At 54.1% G+C, this 20,349-nt stretch overlaps 2 protein-coding genes and 1 long non-coding RNA gene across 6 annotated transcripts in view; 2 read left to right on the plus strand and 1 right to left on the minus strand.

Moving 5' to 3' along the window:
* ME2 (malic enzyme 2) overlaps positions 1–4,644 on the plus strand; it is a 44,617-nt gene extending 39,973 nt beyond the window's left edge. For all 3 annotated transcript variants that reach the window (XM_077790203.2, XM_077790202.2, XM_085567650.1), the window contains one exon: positions 3–4,644. In XM_077790203.2, the coding sequence (XP_077646329.2) occupies positions 3–152 (150 nt within the window). In that variant the 3' untranslated portion in view covers positions 153–4,644. The remainder of the gene's footprint in view (positions 1–2) is intronic.
* Positions 865–5,615, minus strand: LOC146763920 (uncharacterized). The gene is made up of 2 exons (XR_014951565.1): positions 3,436–5,615; positions 865–3,338 (listed from the first exon to the last, which is right to left on the minus strand). It is a non-coding gene; the product is annotated as an uncharacterized LOC146763920 (long non-coding RNA).
* Positions 5,616–5,653: 38 nt separating this feature from the next.
* ELAC1 (elaC ribonuclease Z 1) lies at positions 5,654–15,095 on the plus strand. Of its 2 annotated transcripts, XM_085567652.1 has the most exons (4): positions 5,654–5,706; positions 8,809–8,979; positions 11,109–11,576; positions 12,966–15,095. In XM_085567652.1, exons 2-4 carry the CDS (start codon positions 8,823–8,825, stop codon positions 13,415–13,417), a joined length of 1,077 nt encoding a protein of 358 aa, XP_085423778.1. In that variant the 5' UTR covers positions 5,654–5,706; positions 8,809–8,822; the 3' UTR covers positions 13,418–15,095. The 2 variants fall into 2 exon arrangements, with proteins under 2 accessions (XP_085423778.1, XP_021405238.3); XM_021549563.4 differs by lacking the exon at positions 5,654–5,706 and having other exon boundaries at positions 8,209–8,979.
* The last annotated feature ends 5,254 nt before the right edge of the window (positions 15,096–20,349 follow it).

The raw sequence follows: 20,349 nt of genomic DNA on the forward strand, positions 1-20,349 counted from the left end.
AGGTGATGGAGTTCCTGTACGCCAACAACATGGCCTTCCACTACCCCGAGCCGGCCGACAAGAGCCGCTACATCCGCTCCAAGGTCTGGACCTACGAGTACGAGTCCTTCATGCCGGACGTGTACGACTGGCCCGAGTCCAAGGTGCACTGACACGGCCCCACGCCACGGGCAGCACCTCCTACTCTGCAGGGATCCCCTCCTCAGACCAACATAATCGCCGTCTCCGACTCCTCTAATTTATTTGTGCTCATTTCCTTGCCTTTTTTTTAAAATTTTTTACCCCCCCCTCTTTTTCACCTGATTCCTCCCAAGTACCTGGCGTCTGCCGCAGGGATGAGAGAGCTAATCCCAGAATTAATTTAAGTTATAACACCGCGTTTCTAGTTTAGAGCCAGCACCAGACGCAGGGATTCCATCGGTGGTATTTTAGCTGCATGCGTTTGATGGTGAACTGTAGCTCTCTCATCGCTGCTGACCTCCAAAATTATTTATTTCTGCCTTTTATAATCAGTCTTCTGATTGTCCCAGCGTTGTCACGCCGGATTAGCTGTGACATCAGGGGAGGCCACTTGTCGTAGAAAAAAAACCCAAAAGGGCAAAAAGACAACTTCAAGAGTCTGATGGGTTTTGTGTAATGTTTAAAGATGCCCAGACATCCTTGTGGCATTGGCTGCTGTTTCCTGGAGGGGCAGCGAGATGTGCACCTGTGGAGTCTGCAGCAAAGACTGCAGCTTTGTTTTCATCACTCCATGAAATCTGTTCTCAGGAAAAATGCGAGCTAGTTCAAATTGTCCTTGGGAAGCCTGAAAATATACTAATCGCTTAATAGCTTTTAAAAACAAAGACTGTTTAAAAAAAACAGTTTAAAAACATTTGTTCAAAAACAAATCCTGTTGCGGAATACATTTTTTCAAGTAGAAGTAGGACCTGAAGTGATTTATGGAAATCTTTTTAGAGATTTTGCAAGGAGATTTTAAGCAATGGACTGCAAAATGATGTACCAAAGGATCTTTACTTGATTTTTTAATTCTTTCAAGATTCTGTTTAGTCTAAGCCAGGTTGTTGTCTCCCTCGCACCCCCTTGTCCTCAGGACAAGACTCGTGTGTGATTTTATGAGACTGCACCCTGCAAATCTCCAGAGTGGGCTCACTTGGAGCCAGCAGCGCGCAGTAAATAAAGACACCGGCTGCTCCAGCCTGCTGCAGGAAAAAGGACAGGAGTAAATAAATAGATGGATGTGCCAGCAGCGCTGTGCTGGCAGGCGTCGTCCAAAGAGGCGAAGCTCAGAATTTACCCTGCTCTGGTATCCTCAGCTACACAGAACAGGCCAGAACAGAGCAGGGACAATGCTCTCAGCACCCCTGGGGCACCACAGGCTCTGAAATCAAGCTCACGCGAAGAGCAGTGAGCTTTGAGGAGGTGCCGCCCGCGTGGGGAAAGAAGACTGATTATAAAAGCACAGAGAAGAGTGATGTGGGGAAAAAGCCGTGGTGTTCACGCTGTGGTAAAAGTGTTGTGTGGTGGGGCTCGAAGCGCTCGCTGCTGAGTGCTGACTGCACACGGGCTCGCACTCGCACGCGAGCGTGCAAAAGACACCAACACACACCAGGACGTTTCTACAGAGTGCTTTCTTTCATCTATTTTTGCTATGCCTTGTTTGTATCGTATTTAAATTAGCGACCTTACCGAGAAAGAAATTATTTATTCAACGTATGCATTAGTTTTTGCCTCCTGAAAGTCCAGCCCTGGTCTGAAGCCTGTTGCGTTGTGCCAGTGGAGTTCCGCAGCGCTGGGAGCGCACGCAGCCAGTTAGACAGACGAGTGACAAAAGCACCCAAAATGCAGTGACGCCTGTCCCGGCCGAGAGCGGCCAGAGGCAGGGGAGTGAAGGATCCACCCCTCAGCCCGCTCTGCTTCCAGGGATTGCGGCTGCTGTCCACGGCAGCCCCCAGCAGAAGCTGTAGCTTGGGGAAGTGGCTTCCCTTGGAAGGAGGACGGGGTTCTGAGCAGCTGGCAGCGGGATTTTCCCAAGCACAAGCTTTCCCACGTAGCAATCCTTCCGGAAATCCTGGAAAAGCAGTCCCTAGCAGAGCTGCGGGCCCTCAGGAGCAGCCCCGGGCTGGCTCTGGGCTGGTGGGACTTCACCCGCTCTGCAGCCATTGTTTCCTGTTGGCAGCAGGTAACCTGTTCCGTTTAAGTCCATTTCACTCTCTTTCATCTTCTCCAGAATTATTTCTTTTTGATACATAGAATTTTAAGATGCATAGATTGATGTTCAGTTTTCCTTCAGGTACAATTAATCCTTGGACTAATTACAACCACTAATCTTGCTGGCTAGTAAGGAACCAGTTTCCTTTTTCATATTCTACTTAACATGATTTTTTTTCTGTTGGCTGCTTTATTCAAAATAATAACCTAACCTTACTGGTCTTTATCTGTACAGAAAATTCTCTTAGGCAGTGTGCAAAGGGAAACAGGTGCCACCGGGATGCATTTTGTCATGTTACACAGTGTAAGTTACAAAAATACGTCACCTAAAGGACCACCTTTAGACTGTGGCTTGTCACACAGCCCCCGTGACTTGCCCTCCAAATGATTTTATAAAAGACTGTCTTCCACGTCTCCCTGGGGTGTGCAGAACCCCTCTGAGAGGATCAGGAACTTTGCTGAGGTCAGTCTTTCCCGGGATTTGTCCAATCCTTGCTCCTTAAAATCAGCAGGAGCAGGGCTAAGCCTCTTGGCAGCAACCTGTACGGGTGTAAAGGTATCTAGCGAAGCACAGCCTTTCTTCATAAAATACCTGTGGGTTTGTTCAGATGTTGCACAGGTTTGTGTGTTCCTGAAGCCTCTGCCCAGGCAGGAGGAGACGATTGAAAAGTTGTGTCTGATGCATTTTGAACGCCCCGGTGTGAGCGTGGCACGAGTTCTCGGTGACGTTTGCGGACGGCGGTGCATCCTGATCCGTCGTGTTCTTTTCCCAAGCTTCAAACCAAGTGACACTTCACCTGCAGAGTGGTGTGTGCCTGTGGTCGGCGTGTCTTCCTCTCGTACTGTTGTTTCCAGCACGCTGTTTTACGGGGATAAAGTAACTCTGTCACACTCCTCCCGCGTAGCACCCGCCAAGACGGACGATACACCTTTCAGTTTCCCGGTAGCAGCCCTCCGCGGCGACTGTTCCTGTGGGAGAGTGGGGATCACTGTTGTACAGCTCCCACCCAGGTTTCAGTCCGGCTGACTGCCCGGCTGGTGCGGTGTGCTGGGGCAGAGCTGTCCCACTGCCAGCGCTGCCTGCGGGACAAACCGCTGTCCTTCCGCGTGGGGATGGCAGGACTGACCTTGGGGATGGCATGGGGATGGCAGGACTCACCCATGGGGATGGCAGGACTCGCTGTGGGGATGGCAGGACTCACCCATGGGGATGGCAGGACTCACCGTGGGGATGGCAGGACTGACCATGGGGATGGCATGGGGATGGCAGGACTCACCCTGGGGATGGCAGGACTCACCGTGGGGATGGCAGGACTCACCTTGGGGATGGCAGGACTCACTGTGGGGATGGCAGGACTCGCTGTGGGGATGGCAGGACTCACCCTGGGGATGGCAGGACTCACCGTGGGGATGGCAGGAGTCACTGTGGGGATGGCAGGACTCACCCTGGGGATGGCAGGACTCACCCTGGGGATGGCAGGACTGACCTTGGGGATGGCAGGACTCACCCATTGGGATGGCAGGACTCACTGTGGGGATGGCAGGACTCACCGTGGGGATGGCAGGACTGACCCTGGGGATGGCAGGACTGACCCTGGGGATGGCAGGACTGACTGTGGGGATGGCAGGACTCGCCGTGGGGATGGCAGGACTCACTGTGGGGATGGCAGGACTCACTGTGGGGATGGCAGGACTGACCCTGGGGATGGCAGGACTGACTGTGGGGATGGCAGGACTCACCTTGGGGATGGCAGGACTCACTGTGGGGATGGCAGGACTGACCCGGGGGATGGCAGGACTCACTGTGGGGATGGCAGGACTCACCCTGGGGATGGCAGGACTCACCGTGGGGATGGCAGGACTCACCCATTGGGATGGAGGACTCACCCTGGGGATGGCAGGACTCACTGTGGGGATGGCAGGACTGACCGTGGGGATGGCAGGACTCGCCCTGGGGATGGCAGGACTCACCTGGGGGATGGCAGGACTCACCCTGGGGATGGCAGGACTCGCCCCAGCACCATGGGTTGTGCCTCCAGCTGGGCACGGAGCTTCTGTCACCACCCCGCGCCGCCTGCTCCTGCTCCCCACGCTCCACCTCTCCAGCCAGATCCTTCCTAACGGGAATAAAAATACTCCCAGCACTAACGATGGCGGCTTCGTCAACAAAACAGCAAAGCAGTTGTTTATACCTTAAATATACCTGACCTTATGCAAACCGATGTGAGCCTGCCGCGGCGCCTGTGAGAGCAGCTCCAGCCTGATGTGTGCGGGGTTGGCTGTGCCTGGGAGGGTCACTGCTCGGCTGAAACTAAAGCTGTATGTAAAATGTGAAGTGGTTGGGGTTTCTTCCTACTTTATAACGTTGTAACTCTATTGAAATGTGTGTTCTAGTCTTCTATTTTCTTAGTAAAATGCATTCCCTTTGCCTAAGTTGTGCCTGATGCTTTAAAAAAAAAAAAAAAACAAGAGAAAAAACAAATCAAAACCAAAAATGCTTGATCTGTCTAGGATTGGGAAAAGTCCCTTTGCCAAGGGGTTTTGTAGATGGTTGCATGTGATGATCTTTAAGCTCTTTTCCTAGAATCGTGGAATCAGAGGTTGGTTTGGGTTGGAAGGGACCTTAAAGCTTGTTCTGTTCCATCCCTGCCATGGGCAGGAACACCTTCCACTGACCCAGGCTGCTCCAAGCCCCATCCAACCTGGCCTGGGACACTTCCAGGGATCCAGGGGCAGCCACAGCTGCTCTGGGCACCCTGTGCCAGGGCTGCCCACCCTCCCAGCCAGCAATTCCTAATTCCCAATATCCCAATATCTTTGAGAGTCACAGAACCATGGAATGGTTTGGATGGGAAGGGACAGTAAAACTCATTTAGTACCACCCTCTGCCATGGGCAGGGACACCTTCCACTGTCCCAGGTCACTCCAAAACCCATCCAGCCTGGCCTGGGACACTTCCAGGGATCCAGGGGCAGCCACAGCTGCTCTGGGCACCCTGTGGCAGGGCCTGCCCACCCTCCCAGCCAGCAATTCCCAATTCCCAATCTCCCATCTGTGCCTGCCCTCTGGCAGTGGGAGCCATTCCCTGTGTGCTGTCCCTGCCTGCCTTGTCCCCAGTCCCTGTGCAGCTCTCCTGGAGCCCCTTGAGGCCCTGGCAGGGGCTCTGAGCTCTCCCTGGAGCTTCTCTTGTGCAGGGGAACAGCCCTGAGCACAGGGGCAGAGGGGCAGAATCCCCCCTGCCCTGCTGCCCACGCTGGGGGATCAGCCCCGGGCAGGGGGGTTCAGGCTGGGGCAGGTCCAGCTCTCACCCACAGCACCCCCAGGTCCTTCTCCCAGGGCTGCTCCCTCTGCTCATCCCCAGCCTGGCTGATCCCGGCATTCGGCATTTAAGGCAATCCCAGATTGATCTGGGATGTGACGTGACACGGAAGCCGCTCCGGGCGGAGCAGGTCCCGCCTCCCCGCAGGGCGGGATCGCTGCCGCCGCGCCCGGGAGGTGAGGCCGGGCCGGGACCCGAACCGGGAACGGGACCGGGAGCGGGACCCGAACCGGGAACGGGACCCGAACCGGGAACGGGACCCGAACCGGGACCAGAACCGGGAACGGGACCAGAACCGGGAACGGGAGCGGGACCGGGAATGGGAGCGGGACCCAAACCGGGAACGGGACCGGGAGCGGGACCCGAACCGGGAACGGGACCGGGACCGGGACCGGGACCGGGAACGGGAGCGGGACCCAAACCGGGAACGGGAGCGGGACCCGAACCGGGACCGGGACCGGAACCGGGACCGGGAACGGGACCGGGACCGGGACCAGAACAGGGAACGGGAGCGGGACCCGAACCGGGAATGGGAGCGGGACCAGAACCGGGAATGGGAGCGGGGTGGGACCCGAACTGGGAACGGGAGCGGGACCCGAACCGGGAACGGGAGCGGGACCCGAACCGGGAACGGGAGCGGGCTGTGTGCCCACCGGAGCACCCCAAGTCCGGTTGTTGCGGGCCGAGGGCGGCTCTGGCCGGGTCAGTTCTGGCCGGGTCAGTTCTGGCCGGGTCAGTTCTGGCTCGGGTCGGTTCTGCCTCGGGTCGGTTCTGGCTCGGGTCGGTTCTGGCCGGGTCGGTTCTGGCCGGGTCAGTTCTGGCCGGGTCGGTTCTGGCTCGGGTCGGTTCTGGCCGGGTCGGTTCTGGCTCGGGTCGGTTCTGGCTCGGGTCGGTTCTGGCTCGGGTCGGTTCTGGCCGGGTCGGTTCTGGCCGGGTCGGTTCTGGCTCGGGTCGGTTCTGGCTCGGGTCGGTTCTGGCTCGGGTCGGGTCTGGCCGGGTCGGTTCTGGCTCGGGTCGGGTCTGGCCGGGTCGGTTCTGGCTCGGGTCGGTTCTGGCCGGGTCGGTTCTGCCTCAGGTTGGCTCTGGCCAGGTCAGTTCTGGCCAGGTCAGTTCTGGCTCGGGTCGGCTCTGGCTCGGGTCGGTTCTGGCTCGGGTCAGTTCTGGCTCGGGTCAGTTCTGGCTCGGGTCGGTTCTGGCTCGGGTCAGTTCTGGCCAGGTCAGTTCTGGCCGGGTCGGTTCTGGCTCATCCGGTTCTTGCGTGATTCTGTGATTTTACACGGGGGAAGGGAAATGCAAATATTCGTGTTTGCAAAGTGTTATTTCCATGATTTGGCTTGAGATGGACGTGAGCCGTGGCTCGCCCAAGGCCAGGTTGCACCTTGGTGTTCCCCTGCTAGCCCAGCGGGAAAAGAGTTTGGGTTTGGAATTCCAGAATCCCGGAATGGTTTGGGAAAGGAGTGCTTGCTTTTCGGATTCCAGAATCCCGGAATGGTTTGGGAAGGGAGTGCTTGCTTTTGGAATTCCAGAATCCTGGAATGGTTTGGGAAGCGAGTGCTTGCTTTTGAAATTCCAGAATCCCGGAATGGTTTGGGAAAGGAGTGCTTGCTTTTGGAATTCCAGAATCCCGGAATGGTTTGGCTCTGAGGGACTTCAAAGCCCATCCCATTCCACCCCAGCCATGGCAGGGACACCTCCCACCATCCCAGGCTGCTCCAAGCCCCGTCCAGCCTGGCCTGGGACACTTCCAGGGATCCAGGGACAGCCACAGCTGCTCTGGGCACCTTTACCCCGCCCACCCTCCCAGGATAAAAAACCTGAATATTGTGGGAACTCCTCTAAAGACTAGTCAGCTTGATAAATCATTTTGAAAGATCCCTGAAGATGTTAGCGCGCCTGGGGTTTAAAATTCTTCTGGAAGGAAGGCGGGAGCAAACTCTGGGATGGCTAGGGCTGGGGAGCGGCACTGCGCGCGGTGGGAGCCCATGCGGGCGCTGCTGCCCGGCCTGCAGGCAGCCAGGCTCCTCGCCCAGACGCCGTCACAGATATCTGGGGTGAAGCTGTGCTCCCTGGCTCTGAATTGCTCTGGGGGAAGTGACCCTTCCCCTCTGCAGCTCCGGGCAGCCAGCTCCTGAAACGGTGTCTAAATGTCAGCGGAGATGGTTTGGTGAAACTCGCTCACACAGGAAAACTCAGCACTGGAGCAGAGCTCAGAGGGGTTACAGCTTAGGGCTGTTCCGGCCGCGTTGGGCTGTTCCCTGGTCACCCACACAGGCCTTGTGCTTGGGCTGTGTGTTTGCAGTCTTCCAGCACATAAAATGAAATCTCTGCTTGTAAATAATGTGTTGTCTGAACGTCTTATCCTGCTCTAGGCAGGTGTTACTTTTATGTTTTAAGGGAAAGGGAGTTTTATCCTCCCGCTGAACTGTGGAGAATGCCTTCCTTCACTTCAAACAAAAATGTTTGTTGGTTTCACTGCATAGATTGAATCACAGCACACCCTGAGCTGGAGGGACACACAAGGATCACTAAATCCTGCCCTGGACAGACATCCCAACAATCCCACCCTGTGCATCCCTGGCAGTGCTGTCCAAAGGCTCCTGGAGCTCTGGCAGTGCTCATTCCATGGCTCTGAACAGACATCCCAACAATCCCACCCTGTGCATCCCTGGCAGTGCTGTCCAAAGGCTCCTGGAGCTCTGGCAGTGCTCATTCCATGGCCCTGCACAGACATCCCAACAATCCCACCCTGTGCATCCCTGGCAGCGCTGTCCAAAGGCTCCTGGAGCTCTGGCAGTGCTCATTCCATGGCTCTGAACAGACATCCCAACAATCCCACCCTGTGCATCCCTGGCAGCGCTGTCCAAAGGCTCCTGGAGCTCTGGCAGTGCTCATTCCATGGCCCTGCACAGACATCCCAACAATCCCACCCTGTGCATCCCTGGCAGCGCTGTCCAAAGGCTCCTGGAGCTCTGGCAGTGCTCATTCCATGGCCCTGCACAGACATCCCAACAATCCCACCCTGTGCATCCCTGGCAGTGCTGTCCAAAGGCTCCTGGAGCTCTGGCAGTGCTCATTCCATGGCCCTGCACAGACATCCCAACAATCCCACCCTGTGCATCCCTGGCAGCGCTGTCCAAAGGCTCCTGGAGCTCTGGCAGCCTCGGGGCAGTGCCAGCCCCTCTGGGGCAGAACCTTTCCCAAATCCAGGCTGCCGCTCCTGGCCCAGCTCCAGCCGTGCCCTGCAGCGTCCCGTCCCGCAGCCCTGGTGTGTGTTGCAGGTGGCAGTGCCGGGATGTCCCTGGAGCTCACCTTCCTGGGCACGGGCTCTGCCTTCCCGTGCCCGGCCCGCGGCGCCGCGGCGCTGCTGCTGCGCCGGGACGGGCACTGCTGGCTCTTCGACTGCGGCGAGGGGACGCAGACGCAGCTGATGAGGAGCCACCTCCAAGCAGGTCTGTGCCGTCCGGATGGCGGGGAGAGCTTCGGTGGGATCCAGCAAAGGGTCCCCATGGCAGGGCTGACCAGCCTGCAGGGGAGAGGTTTGGGGGATCCAGCAAAGGGTCCCCGTGGCAGTGCTGCCCCAACCTATGGAGGAGAGGTTTGGTGGGATCTGAGCGAAGGGTCCCTGCAGCAGGGCTGACCTATGAGGGAGAGGTTCAGTGGGGTTCCAGCGAAGGGTTCCCACAGCAGGGCTGACCTATGGAGGAGAGGTTTGGGGATTCCAGCAAAGGGTTCCCACAGCAGGGCTGCTCCAAACTGGAGGGGAGAGGTTTGGGGGTTCCAGCAAAGGGTTCCCGCAGCAGGGCTGACCAACCTGCAGGGGAGAGGTTTGGTGGGATCAGAGCGAAGGGTCCCTGCAGCAGGGCTGACCTATGGAGGAGAGGTTTGGGGATCCAGCGAAGGGTCCCTGCAGCAGGGCTGACCTATGGAGGAGAGGTTTGGGGGATCCAGTGAAGGGTCCCCACAGCAGGGCTGACCTATGGGGGAGAGGTTTGGGGGATCCAGCGAAGGGTTCCCGCAGCAGGGCTGCTCCAAACTGGAGGGGAGAGGTTTGGTGGGATCCGAGCGAAGGGTCCCTGCAGCAGGGCTGACCAACCTATGGGGGAGAGGTTTGGGGGATTCCAGCAAAGGGTTCCCACAGCAGGGCTGACCAACCTGCAGGGAAGAGGTTTGGTGGGATCAGAGCGAAGGGTCCCTGCAGCAGGGCTGACCTATGGAGGAGAGGTTTGGGGGTTCCAGCGAAGGGTCCCTGCAGCAGGGCTGACCTATGGAGGAGAGGTTTGGGGGATTCCAGTGAAGGGTTCCCACAGCAGGGCTGCTCCAAACTGGAGGGGAGAGGTTTGGGGGATTCCAGCGAAGGGTCCCCACAGCAGGGCTGACCAACCTGCAGGGAAGAGGTTTGGTGGGATCAGAGCGAAGGGTCCCTGCAGCAGGGCTGACCTATGGAGGAGAGGTTTGGGGATTCCAGCGAAGGGTTCCCGCAGCAGGGCTGACCTATGGAGGAGAGGTTTGGGGATCCAGCGAAGGGTTCCCACAGCAGGGCTGCCCCACCAGCTCCACCAGCAGCTCTGACCGCCCCTCGGTGGAGAGCTGCCTCCGGCAGACACGCTGAATTAATTTATCAGGCTCAGCTGCAGACAGGAACGGTTCGTTTCTTGTTTGGAGGCGGCTCTAGATAAACCCTTCCTGTGGGTAAATGTCTCTCTTCAAGCGAGGCTGTGTGTATTGGGGATAACTTCTGCCCTTTGGCAAATAAATCAGAAATAAAGCTCACCTCGCTGTCACAGCCGCTGTGCTTCCGCAGTCCTCAGTGGCAGGAGCTGGCTTTGTCTCCCAGGGAGTGAAGATGAATTGTCAGTTATAAACACAAGCTCCTGCTCCTCCAAAACCTGTCAGGGAATTTAAGGACAGGTAGGTGGAGTAATTCCTATGAAATTGCCTCCTGAATTCACCTTAAAACAAAAGGGAGGAGATCCTGCCATGCCTGTGGCTCAGTCCCAGCAGGTGCTGGAGGAAATCCTGGCTGGGGAGACACAGCCCGGGCACGAACGAAAGCCCAGACGTTTACAGAGCAATTTTCTCTCTTGTTTTAAACAAACCAGTCAGCAGTGGCGGGGCTCTTGCCTCTTAAAAACTCTGAAATCAAAACTGCGTGCTGGTTTGTTTGTTTTTTTAATTTCATTTTGTTCGTTTCATGGGCTAGAGTCAAAAGGAGGAGCAACACAAGTTCCTCGTTGTGTTCCTCCTTAGTCTACAGTTTTCCTGTAAGAGTTAAGCTCAAATGCTTCCCAGCACTTCTTTGCATTCCTCGTGCAGATGTCACCAGCCAGGCCCATTCCCTGCCCGTAGAATGCTTGGCTTAGGAGGAGCTGACCCTTGCATCTCTGCCGCCTTTTCTTGGCATATCAGGCCAAAATCTCCCTGGTGTGCAGGGGGAAAGAAATACCTTTTGGTTTGGGATTTGTTTGTTAAGCACTGGTGTTGATTTCCCTCCTCCCTCATTTCAAACACTTGCGGATCATTTCTGAGTCGTTTCAATGTTTATTTTCCTGGCTTTGTCTTTTCCTGTTCCATTCCGCAGCCAGAATTACCAAGATTTTCATCACTCACCTTCACGGCGACCACATTTTCGGACTTCCTGGGCTGCTGTGCACGCTCAGCCTGCAGAGCAGCCCCGATGCCAGCAAAGCCCCCGTTGATATTTACGGGCCCCTGGGGCTGCGGAGCTTCCTCTGGAGGAGCCTGGAGCTGTCCCACTCCCAGCTCCTCTTCCCCTACGCCGTCCACGAGCTGGTCCCCACGCGGGACCAGTGCCCCCCGGAAGAATTCAGGGACTTCTCGGGCTTGGACCGAGGCGAGGCGCTTCCCCAGGCGCCCCCAGGGAGGGTCCTGCACCTGGACCCAGGAGAAGACTCCTACTTGCTGCTGGAGGATGAGCAGCTGGTGGTGAGAGCGTTCCGCCTCTTCCACCGCGTGCCCTCCTTCGGCTTCGTGCTGCAAGAGAAGCCCCGGCCTGGGAAGCTCAACGTGCAGAAACTGAAAGACCTCGGTAGCTACTTTGACTTATTTTTCCTCTTTTTACTTCTTTTATGACCACCTTCCTATGTGTTGTAGCAAATCAGAGCTGCTGTCTCTCTCCGCAGCCTGTTTTAACTCAATTTTCCGTTTTCTGTCGAAGACTTCTTGGCGCTCTGAACTGGTGTATAACACCGGTGCCAGGGAATATCACAGACCATTTTCATGCTGGGAAGCGCAGGTTTAAGGCAGAGTTTAAACAGCTCAGCGTGGCTTTCAGGAGAACACATGGCCAGTGTATTTGCATGATTTTCTTGACTTTAGCAGGAGCGGTATAATTGGGGTTTTTTGATACGGTTTCCCTGAGCGGTTTCCCGGCGGCTGCCCCGTCCCTGGAAGTGTCCAAGCCCTGGTGAAGCACTCTAGCACAGTGAAAGGTGTCCCTGCCCGTGGCAGGATGAACTTTGAGGCGCCTTCCAACCCCAGCCATTCCAGCATTCCTGATTTTCTCCAAACACACTCCCTGCTAAGGTTGCAATCTCTTAATTTGTACAAAACGTCTGAAACACCAGTCGATTTTTGTAGAGCGGTTGTGCTTTTTCGCAGTGAGTCAGCTTGGTGTCCCGCACACCTGGAGTGGTGTTTTCAAAGCCAACACTTGTGGGAACCCCGGCCTTGCTCTGGGGTCTCATGTGGTGCTGAAATTCCTCCTCCAACCCGTGCTTCCAAAGAAAAACTCCGCAGGCTTAGCTGTTCGGTCTCAAGGCAGTTTATTGCTAGTTATCTAACAGATTATGTTCTTGGACTGCAGCTATTTGATCAGCGGCCTGGGTAGAGGCACACACACCCCCTGACATCCTCTCTATCTGCTGTCTTCTTCGTCTCCCTCTCCGCCCAGGGCTGCTGCTATCTTTTATAAGATATATTATGTATAACACGTTTATAATTATTCCCCAACACCTACTACCTACGTTGCCAAGTGTTTTTCTACTCTAAACCAATCTGTGAGTGCCAACATCACGAAGAACATGGAGGTAAGGAAAAAGGAGGAGGAAGAACAGGATCAGCCCGCTTTCCTCCATCTTAGAACTTCTGATCCCTATGTACAAAGTGAAAACCCCCCTGGACAGGTGTTAAAACCCCCCTGTACAATACTAAAAAAATTTCCCCTCTACTTTGTAATTACTTTTACTATCCTATCTAACGTTTTGTGACTGCTTGTTCCACCTCCAAAGTTGGTAATTCATTCCATGGCTCAAACTCAAAATCCCAGCTGTTTGCAGCTGCCTGCTGGGGTCTAAAATGCTTCTGACCAAGGCCTGGAACCTCTAAAACTGTGTGAGGGACATTTTGAGTTCCCCCAGACACTGGTGTAAGAGGATGATGGGTGCAGCACTCACGCGCTGTTTGCTCTCCCTGCCAGGAGTCCCGCCGGGCCCCCTGTACGGGCAGCTGAAGCGCGGCGCCGCCGTCGTCCTGGAGAGCGGCGCGACGGTGACTCCTGGCGATGTGCTGGGCGCGCCGGTGCCCGGCAGGAAGGTCTGCGTCCTGGGCGACTGCTCGGGGCCCGTGGGGCCGGCGGCCGAGCGGCTGTGCCGCGGGGCGGACGTGCTGGTGCACGAGGCCACGCTGGAGGACGGCCTGCAGGAGCTGGCACGGGAGCGCGGGCACAGCACGCCCGGCACGGCCGCGCGCTTCGCCCGGAGCTGCCGCGCCCGCAGGCTGGTGCTGACCCACTTCAGCCAGCGGTACCGGCCCGCCGGGCACGGCACCGACCTCGGCCAGCTCAGGAGACAGGCCGAGGCCCTGCTGGATGGACAGGAGGTGACGCTGGCCGAGGACTTCATGACCATCGAGGTACCGCTGAAACAGTGAGGAACAGGGGCTTCATAAGGAGATCCCAGTGAAACAGGGGAAAACAAGGATTTCATAAAGAGATCCCAATGAAACGGTGAAAAACAAGGACTTTTGACCACAGAGATCCCAATGAAACAGTGAAGAACAAGGACTTCATAAGGACATCCTAATGAAACAGTGAAAAACAAGGATTTCATAAAGAGATCCCAATGAAACAGTCAAAAAGAAGGATTTCATAAAGAGATCCCAATTAAACAGTGAAAAACAAGGACTTTATAAGGAGATCCCAATTAAACAGTGAAAAACAAGGACTTCATAAGGAGATCCCAATGAAACAGTGAAAAACAAGGATTTCATAAACAGATCCCAATGAAACAGTAAAAAACAAGGGCTTCATAAGGAGATCCCAATGAAACAGTGAAAAACAAGGATTTCATAAGGAGATCCCAATAAAACAGTGAAAAACAAGGGCTTCATAAGGAGATCCCAATGAAACAGTGAAGAACAAGGATTTCATAAAGAGATCCCAATGAAACAGTGAAAAACGAGGACTTCATAAGGAGATCCCAATGAAATGGTGAAAAACAAGGATTTCATAAGGAGATCCCAATTAAACAGTGGAAAATAAGAATTTCATCAAGAGATCTCAATGAAACGGTGAAAAACAAGGACTTCATACGGAGATCCCAATGAAAAAGTGAAAAACGAGGACTCTGTGACCATAGAGATCCCAATGAATGCAGATTTTCCTACCCAATTACAAGATAGCCAAACCCAAGAAGGAGGAAGAAGAGAGAATAAAGGAACGTGAGACAGCACCCTGCACCCTCCATCCTGAACCCATCTACACCACACTTAAAATCCTAAAAACTCAATTTCTCACGCATGTGACACCCTGCACTGCTCTCTACAACCCCTACAATCCATTTCACACCTTTGTGGTCTGCGAAGTCAGTGGAGCCCTGAGAGCTCTGCCGAGAGGCTGTAGCTGGGCGCGTCGCTGTGCTCAGGTGCAGGAGCTCCTGTCATTCCCCACCTGCATGTGACGTTTTCTCAGAAATAAACCGAGTTTAGGCCTCCTGACTCGTAGCAATTCGATCCATTCAAAGCCCTGGAGCATCGGCGCTGCGTTTCCACACCCAGGAGCGCCCGAGACGCTGTGGCAGGCCCTGGGCAGGTCCTCTGTGTTGGACCTTGCTCCGATGGGGTTTCGAAGGATGAGTTGTCCTGACAGGAGCGTGTTTGTGTCTGCAGAGGTGTCCCCGAGGGGGATCCGCCTGCCGTGCTCCGCCTGTTCCTGCAGCGCTTGTTCCTTCTGCCGGAGGACGTGCAGGCCCTGCTGTTGCCTCCTGTCCTCCCCACCTCAAACCAGGAGCTGTTCGACCTGCAACAACCCAAATTCCAGCCGAATCTCCTGATCGGGAGCTGTGAGGAGTTCTGAGTTGAGATGAGACCTGTGAATCATTCTTGAAGATGTGGTTTATTGTTTTTGTGTCTTACATAAGTAAGAAAGGTGAGTTCAGCTGACATCTCCGTAGTGTAGTTCAGAAGGACACAAGACTTCCCATTACAAACCTTTTAAATATTTATTAACTAATAAAACACTGCCAACAAGACAATAATCTTTGAATATTTTATCTTGTAGATTCATGTTACAGTGTAAGTTTGTTAATTAATTATAACACACAAACTTACAGTACTGTATTTTAAATTTATTGATTACTTTTATGACTACTTTTATTTTTTCTACATCTTGAGTTTTAAAACACTAATCTTTACTTAACGTGTCTCTGCTTTAAACTATAAATCCACATTCGTACTTCTTACACTTAAGTTTAGAAACCTTTTCCAAAATCTCAAATCAAATCCCGTATTCAATTCTAAACTTTAACTTACAAACCTAAAATCCTGAAATTATATTTCAAATTCCAGCACAAATCCACTGGTGTTACACCCAAACACGGCCCAACCCCCGGTGTTACACCATCCACGGCCCAACCCCCGGTGTTACACCCAAACACGGCCCAACCCCCGGTGTTACACCCAAACACGGCCCAACCCCCGGTGTTACACCCAAACACGGCCCAACCCCCGGTGTTACACCATCCACGGCCCAACCCCCGGTGTTACACCCAGACACGGCCACACCCCCGGTGTTACACCCAAACACGGCCCAACCCCCGGTGTTACACCATCCACGGCCCAACCCCCGGTGTTACACCATCCACGGCCCAACCCCCGGTGTTACACCCAGACACGGCCCAACCCCCGGTGTTACACCCAGACACGGCCCAACCCCCGGTGTTACACCCAGACACGGCCCAACCCCCGGTGTTACACCAACCACGGCCCAACCCCCGGTGTTACACCCAGACACGGCCCAACTCCCGGTGTTACACCCAGACACGGCCCAACCCCCGGTGTTACACCCAAACACGGCCCAACCCCCGGTGTTACACCCAGACACGGCCCAACCCCCGGTGTTACACCCAAACACGGCCCAACCCCCGGTGTTACACCCAAACACGGCCCAACCCCCGGTGTTACACCCAAACACGGCCCAACCCCCGGTGTTACACCCAAACACGGCCCAACCCCCGGTGTTACACCCAGACACGGCCACACCCCCGGTGTTACACCATCCACGGCCCAACCCCCGGTGTTACACCCAGACACGGCCACACCCCCGGTGTTACACCCAAACACGGCCCAACCCCCGGTGTTACACCATCCACGGCCCAACCCCCGGTGTTACACCATCCACGGCCCAACCCCCGGTGTTACACCCAGACACGGCCCAACCCCCGGTGTTACACCCAAACACGGCCCAACCCCCGGTGTTACACCCAGACACAGCCCAACCCCCGGTGTTACACCATCCACGGCCCAACCCCCGGTGTTACACCATCCACGGCCCAACCCCCGGTGTTACACCATCCACGGCCCAACCCCCGGTGTTACACCATCCACAGCTGCCCCAGTCATTTCACTGCACAGGTTCAGGGTTTCATTCTGGGCTCTGATTGGGTAATTTTGGGTAAAGGGCAGCAGTGTCCGATGGTATCACACTGAAGGAACACCTCAGGGCCTCTCCCCCTGTCCTGTCTGGGCCTTGGCTGTGTGACTGTCACACGAATGCTGTTCTGAACCCGTTTATCCTGTGCTGAAAGTCAAGGGGTGTGGGATGAGTATCCTCCTCTGCACGGTTGGGGTGTAGCCAGGCAGAGATCTCTGAAGCTTGCTCTTGGGATGGTCTGGAAAAACTAGCAGGAGTTTCAGGAGCTAAAAAAAAAAAAGAAAAGAAAAAAGAATTTATGTGCCTGCTACCCCTTCTCTAGAGGCACACAATGTGTTGAGCAGAGAGTGACAAAGTGTCATTAAAATTAAAAATAAGATTAAAAACCCAAAGAAATGCCTACAGCAGAGTGAAAGTATCTCATGACAAGAGAGGGGAGGAAAAGATGTGTCCTCTGTGCAGAATACATTCCCAGGGCAAAATGAGCACGTTCTGTGTATCCTCTGCAACAAAGAGGGAAATGTTCCTTTCCCCTGACCCGGAGGAAAAGCTGAAGTCTGCCTGTTCTGCCCTCAAGGCCAGGCCGTTTGCTGTCAGTTCAAACAATCATTGGTTTGGGCGCCCGGAGCACACTCCGTGCTGGGGTGATGTACAATCAGAGCACACGGAGCTCTCAGGGTGTGTAAAGCCCCTCTGTTTGCCATTTAGTACGTTTGTTGTTTGAACACGAGTTACAGTTTCCTCTTTCCTAGCAGACACGCGTGTCCTTCCTTACTGTGCTCCCCTCCCCTGAAAGTCCGGCTACCAAACCGCCTCATAATTCTGACTGCTAATGAAACATGAATTTAATTATTGAGAACGTGTGTGCCGGTCAGGAGAGGTTTGGACCACAAACTGACGATTTTCTTAATGAGTTTGTCCTTCCATTAATCATTTGCTCGTTTCCAGAGAGCAAAACTCATTCAACCAGAAGTGCCCGAGAGTTTCCCCTGACAGCAGACAAGGACCCTGCTCTGGGCCATCAGGGAGTTTTAACATGTCAAGGAAGACTTTAAAATTAATTTTTAAGCTTTGAATAAATGGTTTTGAACATCCTTGTGCCTTCCTGGAAGAGTTCCTCTAAGTTTAGTTCCTTTTTTGGTTTTTTTTAGCGGTTACCAGCAGAAGGACTTGTTGGAACTGCAGAAGAAGCTTTTCATGGTGTGGGAAGGAGGAAGGGGGACGGAAGGAGACGTGAAAAGTTTTGTGACAGCATTTTGTTGCTGTTGTGGGGGTATTTTTTGTGTTTTTTGGGGATTTTGTTTTGATTTGTTTGTTGCTGTTATGATTTTGTTTGTTTTTTGTGTTCTTTTTCTAACAGGCTTTGGAAAGAGTTGTCTCTCGCTGCGCTACGTTTGTCTTTAAGGAGAAGTGGTTAATTATCCGCCTGGCGTGGTTTTGGTTCCAGAAATGTGCGTCCTGCCGAGCCGGCAGGGCTGGCCCAGCTCTCCCTGAAATCCGAGGATTGGCGCGGAGCCACGGGGACAGCTGAGCGCATTTTGTGTTATGAATGGTGAATTATTAATTTGTGTTCATAATTAAATTTGTTATTGTTGTTATTAACAATAGGAACACGGCGATGGGCAGCTCGGGGCAGTGGCTTTGGAACAGAGGTGTTTATAAACACAGGGTGCTCCGGGGCACTGCCAGAGCCCAGCTCACCCCTGTGGCTGCCCTGGCCGTCCCCAGACCCTGGCACAAGACAAAAACACCCGTGGCTTTGATTTTAGCCCATGGAAAAAGCTGCCAACTCTGTGTGAGGAGTTACAAGCCACAAGGGTTTGAGTGGCGTGGTGGTTGAATTAACACAGGGTGAAAAAGTAGAATTTTGGGGGTTTTCCAGTGGGGTTCAAGGGGACAAGATGGAGGGATTTGAGCATGTCCTGGCCTTCTCCTTCTCTTCTCCTTCTCCTTCTCCTTCTCCTTCTCCTTCTCCTTCTCCTTCTCCTTCTCCTTCTCCTTCTCCTTCTCCTTCTCCTTCTCTTCTCCTCCTTCTCCTTCTCCTTCTCCTTCTCCTTCTCCTTCTCCTTCTCCTTCTCTTCTCCTCCTTCTCCTTCTCCTTCTCCTTCTCCTTCTCCTTCTCCTTCTCTTCTCCTTCTCCTTCTCCTTCTCCTTCTCCTTCTCCTTCTCCTTCTCCTTCTCCTTCTCCTTCTCCTTCTCTTCTCCTTCTCCTTCTCCTTCTCCTTCTCCTTCTCCTTCTCCTTCTCCTTCTCCTTCTCTTCTCCTTCTTCTCCTTCTCCTTCTCTTCTCCTTCTCCTTCTCCTTCTCCTTCTCCTTCTCCTTCTATTCTTCTTCTCCTTCTCCTTCTCCTTCTCTTCTCCTCCTTCTCCTTCTCCTTCTCTTCTCCTTCTCCTTCTCCTTCTCCTTCTCCTTCTCCTTCTCCTTCTATTCTCCTTCTCCTTCTCCTTCTCTTCTCCTCCTTCTCCTTCTCCTTCTCCTTCTCCTTCTCCTTCTCCTTCTCCTTCTCCTTCTCCTTCTCCTTCTCCTTCTCCTTCTCCTTCTCCTTCTCCTTCTCCTTCTCCTTCTCTTCTCCTCCTTCTCCTTCTCCTTCTCTTCTCCTTCTCCTTCTCCTTCTCCTTCTCCTTCTCCTTCTCCTTCTCCTTCTATTCTCCTTCTCCTTCTCCTTCTCCTTCTCTTCTCCTCCTTCTCCTTCTCCTTCTCCTTCTCCTTCTCCTTCTCCTTCTCCTTCTCCTTCTCCTTCTCCTTCTCTTCTCCTTCTCTTCTCCTCCTTCTCCTTCTCCTTCTCCTTCTCCTTCTCCTTCTCCTTCTCCTTCTCCTTCTCCTTCTCCTTCTCCTTCTCCTTCTCCTTCTCTTCTCCTTCTCCTTCTCCTTCTCCTTCTCCTTCTCCTTCTCCTTCTCTTCTCCTTCTCCTTCTCCTTCTCCTTCTCCTTCTCCTTCTCCTTCTCTTCTCCTTCTCCTTCTCCTTCTCCTTCTCCTTCTCTTCTCCTTCTCCTTGCCCTCCATGTCTTGCTGTGCTGGTGACACTTTTCTGTTGGTTTAAGGTAGAGACAAACTGTCCAACATAAATCATAGATACTACAAACTATGTTTACATTATTGTAAGAGGTAGTTTTTGGTGTAGAATGTAAACACCACCCCAAGGGCGGATTCTGTGCACAGTGACCTGCTGGACAGAGCGTAGCTCCTTGAGAAAGAACGCTGCAGATAATAGAGAATTAACAACCTCGAGAAACCAACCCTATGCATTCCCACTCCTGCTTCGGCTGGGTGGGCTGGAAGAAAGGAATTCTGGAATTCTCGGGGTCACCTCTGCTGCCAGAGCGCCGAGAGCTGGGATGCGATGCAACGCTTGTGCTGCAGGGGTGGTTCTGCACGGCACCCAGCCCCGATGCAGCGGCCCTGCAGCTCCTGCAATGAAAACCAGCCCCGACATTGTCCCCAAGCTCACAACGCCTCTCCAAGAGCTGAGTTCAGGGTGGCACTGCCAGGTTCACCGCACAAACCCCAGCACTTCCCTCCTGGAGCGCTGCTGGCGCTGGGTGTGAGGAGATCTCCTTGGCTGAGGGTGCAGGTGGCTGCGGGCAGAAGGGGCTGTGCTCGTTAACTCTTTAATTAGTGCTAATTCAACCCGCCCCTGGCACGCAGGGTGCTGCTGTGGGGCTGGCCAAGGCGGCGGGGCCACGAGTGCCTGGTGTGGGACACCGCCTTGGGCTGGAGATCTCATCTCCCAGCCAGAATTCCTCCAGGAAAAGGTAATTTGTGCCTCACCCGGCGAATCCTGGTGCGGAGAGGCTGCAATTACACCTAGGGATGACAAATGCAGCAGTATTATATATTGCTTTTCAACCTAAGGCCTTCAGCGTGTGGAAGTGACTGTAAATGACTGAACAGCAAGAGCAGGAAAAGTTTTGACAGGGCAACACAACAATTTTTT

Source organism: Lonchura striata, chromosome Z (genome assembly GCF_050655825.1).
Source record: "Lonchura striata isolate lonStrDom1 chromosome Z, ASM5065582v1, whole genome shotgun sequence".
NCBI lineage: Eukaryota > Metazoa > Chordata > Aves > Passeriformes > Estrildidae > Lonchura > Lonchura striata.